Source organism: Gavialis gangeticus, unplaced genomic scaffold (assembly GCF_001723915.1).
Source record: "Gavialis gangeticus isolate Ggan-Ray unplaced genomic scaffold, GavGan_comp1, whole genome shotgun sequence".
NCBI lineage: Eukaryota > Metazoa > Chordata > Crocodylia > Gavialidae > Gavialis > Gavialis gangeticus.
The window spans coordinates 72459334-72467723 of NW_017729025.1; the positions used below are offsets into that span (position 1 = coordinate 72459334).

At 40.5% G+C, this 8390-nt stretch overlaps 1 protein-coding gene across 1 annotated transcript; it reads right to left on the reverse strand.

The window, feature by feature from the left end:
• Positions 1–3679: 3679 nt before the first annotated feature.
• On the reverse strand, positions 3680–8384 carry ZNF770 (zinc finger protein 770). The gene is made up of 2 exons (XM_019518941.1): positions 7265–8384; positions 3680–6742 (listed from the first exon to the last, which is right to left on the reverse strand). The coding sequence occupies exon 2, from the start codon at positions 6601–6603 to the stop codon at positions 4582–4584; it is 2022 nt and encodes a 673-aa protein (XP_019374486.1). The 5' UTR covers positions 6604–6742; positions 7265–8384; the 3' UTR covers positions 3680–4581.
• Between the last annotated feature and the right edge of the window lie 6 nt (positions 8385–8390).

Here is an 8390-nt window from a genome sequence, read left to right on the forward strand (position 1 = left end):
CCACGTGCCCTCTGGCACACGGCAGGTTACCCTGGGTGGGGTAGGAGAGGCTGGGGCCAGCACTGGGCTGGCCTAAGCAGCCTAACCTAGGGTCCTGGGGGCCTCCTGGGGCTGAAGCAGCAGTGATCCTGCTGCTCGGAGCCTGGCCGGCAGCTGCACTGTGAATTCGGCAGGCTAGACTCTAGTTTTGAGTGGTGCACATTGCCTCCGCATGCACCACTCCACTTTTTTTTGTGATAATTTTTTTTATCCCTGGTTAAAAAAACCCTTGCACTGCTCCCTTGCAGCGCAGAGAACAGCTGAATGTGCAGTATATGGTGCTGCAGATGTGTCTACGGTACCACATACTGTATGGCCACGCTTGCTATTTTGCCCATATGGAACAGCCTTTGGAGCTCCGTAAGGATTTTTAAAAGTGTATACACATTTTTGAAAACATGTTTTAAGTACCTATTTTTCAGACCTCCCCCACCACTCTACCATAACTTTTCTGGGTCACTTTAAATTTGGACTAAGAACTGCCTAGCAGCTACATGTTATTGTACATAAAACATTTATATTAGAAAGGACTTTTGAGAAAGTATGTTAGTAAACATATTATCTTGTTATGAAAAGTGCATCTCTGAAGAGGCAACTGCATGTTGACAATGAACATATACGAAAATAAAACATATGGTAGCTAAGTGTTAATCTATCCTACACAGTACTTATTAAAATGCTCTTTTAATTCAGTCTTTGCAAAGGGTTTTAAATTACTGGGCTTGGTATTCTCCAAACTCTCCATTAGATCTATTCAGTGTAACAGCATTGCTTCCTCATTTAAACTGGTATAAAAATCCCTAAGTTTTAAGGAACAAGAAAGGTCTGGTTCTGTTTAAGCATATTTATTAATTTAATGGTATTGTTTATATAGCTTAAAAATATTTTGGAAACAATCCTGTTTGTTCTAATATGCAGCAAAGTGCTAGATACGTTGATATCCAATCTTGAACCTTCCATGTAGCAATTTTTTTGGTGATGGTTTTTATACCTCTAGACCTGGCTTGTCCAACATATGGCTCCCAGGCTGCCATCCAGCCTGCCAAGCTGTTTTCTGAGGCCCAAGATGTCATAGATTTCATAGACATTTGGGCTGGAAGGGACCTTGGAAGATCGAGTCCAGCCCCCCACCCAAAGGGCAGGAAGTCAGCTGGGGTCACAGGATCCCAGCAAGATAAGCATCCAATTTGCTCTTGAAGGTGTTCAATGTACATACTTGAACCACCTCCAATGGCAGGCTGTTCCAGACCTTGGGGGCTCAGACAGTAAAGAAATTCTTCCTTCTGTCCAGCCTGAAACAGTCTTGCAGTAGTTTATGACCGTTCGACCTCGTCATCCCTTGGGGCGCTCTGGTGAACAAACGTTCCCCCAGATTCTGGTGGTCACCCCTGATAAACTTATAGCTGGCCATCAGGTCACCCCTGAGCCTACACTTTTCCAGGCTAAAGAGCCCCATGGCTCTTTAAGATGCTGCGACGGGAAACAAAAGTAAACACTGTTTACTTTCAGTCCCACCCCTTGTCCCTCCCCCAACCCCTCAGCAGCTTCCTAATGGCTGCTGAAGGGCTGGGGAAGGGACAAGGTTACCAGACACAGCCTGCAGCGAGCAATGCCCCACCACAGGGCCTGGGCACACACGTGCTCCCTTGTGCCCGAACGACTTACCGGGAATCCTTGAAAGCAGGCAGAGGCAGTGGCAGGGCTCAGCGGCGGACGCAGGGCCGAGGCGGGAATGGCGGGGCGGCGTGGGCATACACGGCCGCCGGGGCAGCAAGGCAAGCAGCGGTGGAGCAGAGGGCAGAAGCGGGGGGTGGCATGGGTACACGTCGCCACTGGGGCAGTAAGGCAGGCAGCGGCGGAGTGGAGGGCACTTTTCCTGCACATCCCAGGGAGGCTGTGGCTGGAAGGATGAGGAGGAGCCCAGACTGGGGCTCCCATGCATGGCAGTGGCTCTCCCCACCCCGCTCCACTCTGTGCCTGGCTGCAGCTGTGGCTGTGCCCAGCTGAGCTGTGAGTCTCTCTCGCAGCCTCTCGGATGCACTGAGCCCCCACTCCCTCCCTGCCCACCCGTTCCCTGCAAGGCAGTGAATGGTGGAGGCTGCAAAGCACCGCGCAGGTGTCTCCCACCGAAACACATCCCTCCACCTTTGATTAGTTTCCACTCTGGCTGATATCTTTTCCACATTTGATCTGTCAACTAGCATTATGCTTCTTTCATTATGCATTATGCAAAAGTGTTTATTTTAGTCAAGTGTTTGGTATAATTTCATTGTTACTTTTATATTGTTTTTATTTTGGATTTTAAATCACACTTCCAGACCCATTTCATTGTCACTTCCTGAAACTACATTGGTGTCAAAGGTCATGTGACATCACTTCCTGATGTGATACCGCTTCCTGTGAGGTCTTTGAATATGGCTCACCAGCCCACTGGGTGATAAAAAGTTCATGATCCGGCCCCACATTCAAAATGGTTGAACACCCCTGCTGTAGACCCTTCACATGAGAGATACAATACAAGTATTAGTAGAGATACAATGCAAGTAAATGGTTTATTGTACATACTTCAAAAGAGCTCTACAGCACACCTTCAAAACATTTGATATAATAGTCTTTTAACAAAACAATATAAAAGGAATATGGAGAAAGAATTTAAATATATAACCAATAGTGATTCTTAGAGTTAATGGAACATTCTTATATAAAAATACCAGCAACTGAGTGTTTCACATTGTCTTTTTAATTTTATTCTCTCCCAAACTGGGAGATCATTTCAGGATGGGGACAAAAAAATAACCTCACTTCAGTCATACCAAACACAGCTTATGCCACTGCAATATATGTTAGCTACTTGATAGACTGCAAAAATCAGTCCAAAGATTTAAAAAATAATAATTCTGGATAGATTTAAACAGGTTTAATCTTATAATTTTTGTGTTAGTTAGGATATAGTTGGAAACTTTATATTTCAACTTCAAAAGTCACATAAGCAAATAAAAACATAGCAGAAGGCAACTTTTTTTAAAGGAAGAACAAACCCTAACTTTATTTTTATTTATGCTAAATAGTTTCCTTAGTCTGTTTAACCAATGCATCAATTTTTCATCCATTCTACCAGCACAAGGGGCATAGGAGTCAGAAATTTCAGACTGCTTCTGCAGGTTTTATTAATGCAAAAATGGATCTACTTGAGTTGAATTAGCTGTCCCCTGCAGTCCCATATAAAGGGATACAACTTCCTGATAATGTTGTCACTTACCATCTTATCCCACCATAAGGAATATTTCCTTAATTTGTACTGCAGTATCACTGGGAAACAAAGAGGCTGTCCTGCAAAATTCCTTTTGACAGACCAAAGACTATAGGGTATAAAAATGGAGAGAAAAAACTATTAAGAACATTGCAACCTGAATAAAACTGGGAGCTAAGTTATCCACTTCCCTTGAAAAATACTTGAGTATTACGTGGAATGACCAGAAGGCCAGTTAGAAGCAAATGAAGTTTCATAGGTTCATAGATTGTGAGGCTGGAAGGGACCTTGGAAGATCAGAGTCCAGCCCCGCCTGCACCAAGCAGGAAAGACAACTGGGGTCAGGTGACCCCAGCAAGGTTGTACAACGTTGAATAGATTCAAACAAACTTTGCAATTTTAATGTATATTTGTTTAATAATATAACAATAAATAAGAAACCTAGATTTTATATACTGCTGTCCATCAACAGATTTCAAAGCACTTCACAAATAAAGTAAATAGCATTTTTCTCCATTAACCTTATATTACTAATGTAAAAATCATTTTTCTCTCTAGAATTTCCTCTCTACTTCTGCTTTATCTAGCGCTTGCCTGCTTCTTCTGGCATCACCTTGTCTGTAGAAGAAACAAGAACATGAAAATAAGGCACCAATCAGGTGCAGCATGCATCCTATATTTGCAATATACATGGAGGTGGTAACACCAAATTAAAGGGGGCCTTTTTATATACTCTGAGGACAGCCTTTTGGCCTTTGCTTTTTGTTAGGTTTAGTCAGACAGCACATTGTCATGAAATACTAAGTCTAGATACGGGAAGAGGCACAACCTTTAACACTTGTGATTTATACTGCACTACAGATTTCCTGTAACATGGTCAATGCAATAGCCATGCGTATTTATAAACTTATTTTTAAATCCACTAGAATCTTCTACAATCTGCTCATTTTCATCACAGAATATACTCAATGGACACCCTAAAAGTAAGGAAATTAACCTTTCATGAGATAATAGCCATAAGTAGTAGCCTCTTTCAATAAAACATTCAACCTAATTTCAGACTTTTAATAATTATGTAATCTAGACACTTCATACTTTAACAACATCATTTCACCAGACACCATCCCTTTCTATTCAACACAAAATACCCCATGGCAGTTGTTATTCCTCTCAGTGGAGCGCCGGTCAACATTGCATCTTCATGATCTCTTTTTAAAGTGAGTAAGGTGATGCCTTTTCAAACGCAAGGCCTGTCTGAAAGTTTTACCACAAACTGAACATTCAAATGGCTTCTATCCAGCATGCATTAAATAGTGTCTTTCAAGTTTTGAAGGTGACTTAGAAGTTTTAAAGCAGACACTGCATTGATACAACATCTTAACAGCTTCACTTTCTTCTGTACTCCCAGAAAAATCATACCAGTGACTATAGTGGCTTTCCTCTGTTTCTACTGATTTGCTACACAAATATGGCTGTGTGTGTCTATTGCTGGTATCAAGAACCAAGTCCCCAGACTCTACCTCAACTTTGATTTCAGCTGCTTGGTTTGGCTGCATCAGCTCAAATTCTTGAAAGCCAGATACCTGTGAAGGTTTTTGGGAATAACCCACAGGCTGAGAAGACTTAAATTCAATGTGATCTCCCTGATGATTGAAAAGTTTGTTCAGATTTTCAAATCCCACCTGGCAAACAGGGCTTTTATATGGTCTCTTTTCAGTATGGGTGAGCTGATGTCTTTTTAAGTGAGCTGACTGTCTAAATGTCTTCCCACAAACATTACAGGCAAAGGGCTTCTGTCCCGTGTGAATCAGATAATGTCTTTGAAGCTTGGATGAAGAAGGAAAGATTTTTTCACATCTGTCACATTTACACACTTTGTGTCTACTATGGATATTTTCAGTGGGAGCTGAAAAAGCACAGTGAAGTACTTCTGGATTATCAAAGAAACCATCATCTGATGAACCATAAAAAGAACCATCTTTATTATGCACTGAATCATCCATGTTTAACATGCTTTCGCCAGTAAGCATACTTTTTAAATTAATACCTAATTTGTGGGTTTGCAGGTGTTCTTGCCAGGGTAATGGCACAGTAAATGTTCTTTTCTTTTTATTGCTAATTGTCTTATGCATGACAAGCTTGCTGTGATAGTTCCTAGAAGCTTTAGAAGCATTCTGATCAGAACACTGTTCGCTTGCAGCAACCAGGTCATGACTTTTAAAGTGACTTGTTTTCATTATTTTTCTGTCAGACAGAGAAGAATCCAGTGCCTTTTCTCCAGTACACTTAAGCTTCATCAGGATTTTACTTTTAATGCTAGTTCTGTGCTTGTAGGCTGCCATGCCACTGTTTGAATTCCTGCCATCTTTGGGGTAAAAACATTTGTGCAAATTTAGAATGTGCTCCGTTTCAAAACACTGCTCACACACAGGGCACTGAAAAGGTACAATATAAATGGAGTAAACATCTAGCGGGTCAGTCTCCTGGGACTCATCAGCATTAACACTCTCAACATTATCCTTTTTCCTTTCCAGCAGGTTCTGTAGCCTGGGGTATTTAGGACTCTTTGCTTTATAAAGGGTACTCGAAAAAGTCTTATTTTTGGCATGGAGTTGCTTGTGCTTCAGGAGTTTGCTCTGTATCTTAAACCCCTTCTGACAAAAACAACACTGAAAAGGCCTCTCTTCTGTGTGTGTGAGCTGATGGATTTTCAGATGGGCTGACTGTCTGAAAGATTTACCACACAAGGAGCACGTAAAAGGTTTCTGGCCAGTGTGAATAAGCAAGTGTCTTTCTAGCTTAGATTGTGATGGAAACATCTTGTTACAGGTTTCACACATATGAGTTTTTTTCCTCCTCCTGGCACTACGCAGATGATCTGATTTTGTGCACTGATGTAGCATCCACCTCTCTTCTGTTGCAAATGATTTTTGGCAAATGGAATATCTAGACTTCCCGTACACCAGCCTATCTTGCTTGGTATCCACTGATTTTTTTGTTTGCTTAATATTACTCTGGTAGTTTTCATTATGAAGCTGCTGATGCTTTAAAAACGTGATCAAGTTCTTGAATTTTCTAAGACAAACATTACATTTGAAAGGCAGTTTATGGGTTAGCTGGTGTCTCTCCAGATGGACTAGCTGCCTAAAAGTTTTATGACACACGTGACATTCAAAAGGCTTTTGACCAGTGTGTATAAGATAATGCCTAGCTAATTTGGAAGGCGTTTCAAACTGTTTGTAGCAGAGATCACACATATATGGTCTTTTCTTGGGTATCCTGTTAGCTGTTACACACTGTTGTATTTTAAACATTTTTTAAAAGAAAAAAGTACTCCTATCCTTGTTGGTTTCTTCAGAAGAACACTTCAAGTGAGATCTTCAACAGCACACTAAGAAGGAAGGCTGTAGCAGCAGCAACTTATCTTGAAGAACAATTCTTGAATTCCCGTCCCTAAAACAGTAAAAAAGGGTATTATCTTAGATTATTTTAGTAGCTATTAGTGTGGTTTGCCATTTGAAAAAAACAAGAGATAATGGTTAACTAGAATAAGGTCAGTTTTACTAAGCTTAAAAAACTTCTTACTAACAGACCAATAACAAAAAACATACTGAAAAACACATTAAGGGAAAATGGACTATTCTACATAAGAAAACAGTCATCTGTTCTCTAATGAATATGCATTTAAATGCTCTTTCTTCAAAATAATTATACCAAATTTCAACTATAGTACAAAGAAAATAAAACGCTGTTCTATTTTTAAAGGTCTATATAGTTTACCCCACTACAGCTAGGAGTAACTGCTAGTTAGTTGTAAGAAGCTTTGTGAATAAAGGAGATGTAAAAATTAGAGATGGTAAGAACAAGAAAAAAACAGATAATCCTAGACCCCAAAATAATAATTAAAGGACTATAGCATTTTTGAGGAGTGCTAAATTACAAGGCCAGTAAATATGAACTTGAGAGAAGAGGTACCATTCACATTGCTGCACCTCACCAACATCTCAACTTAGTCTCTGAGGAGCACCACAGCAACCACTTCCCTGTAGGAAGAAAAGCACAGTTAAATGCAAGGTGACAGCCTCCTTGTGGAGGCTGCAGAGGGTGGAAATTAGCAAAATGTTAGAGTTTTGAGTGATATAATGACCTTTGCTCTCTCCCAACTGGCCTTTACGTGAACCAACTGCAGAGGAGTGAAGGTCTCTGTAATCCATTGTATCCCCCTTCTTCAATGAGTGTTACTATCTATGAAATAATTTCATGTTGTATACGTGAATGCTATCCACCATAATTTACACATATTCATCTTGTACACCAAGTAAACACAATATTTCATTAAAATATTTTCTGCTGAAAAGCAGGAAAATTAAGGAAGTCACTGTCGCTCAAAGCACTACTTCTAATCACCACATGTAGAAAGCACCCCTAAAAGTAATACTTCTCAACTGAGCTACTAAACTAAACTCGAAAGAAATATCTAAAAAGATATTTTGTGTTGAGAAAAAGCCTGCCATATTTTATGAGAGTTAGAAGGAAACAGGCTGTCCTTACACTTCCCACAGAGTACATAAAAGGTCTAGTGCATCAGAGATTGCTCAGAAGAACCATATTGAAAAGAAATCCAGTAGGATGTTTCCCTTTCTAACTGATATGACCCCATATTCTTTCTGGGATTCACATCAAAAGTTCCTGTACATCAAAGATGCTTTGTATCTGGATATATACATTTTTGTAGAGTTCTTTCATTTAGCAGACCTTAGAAATGCTACAGAGTGGATGTTGGCTTCTGTGAAATTTCCTTTCCTCTTTTCCACCCCATTTTAAATACTTCCCTGTTTCAGCCCTCCTGTCAAAATGCAAGACTTCCCAAAGCCAAACTCTTAGGAGATGCCCATCTCCCAAACTGCTGGTGCATTATTTCTTGGGATGCACAAGACATCAGCCTGTAAAATGCTGTCTAGTTTGTGCTAGATCAGTCACTGAGAGAACTGAGGTTTATATAGCCGCATAAGGGAAACCTAAGGGAAGGAACAGGCTGGGCCTTGCTAAGTACTTTTGGCTCAAAGTAGTTTCCTTCACCAGGAAAGGAAGAAAAGTAAAG

Coding starts and splice junctions, on each gene's coding strand:
- ZNF770 (XM_019518941.1), bottom strand. CDS start 6,603: ATGTTTAAAATACAACAGTGTGTAACAGCTAACAGGATACCCAAGAAA.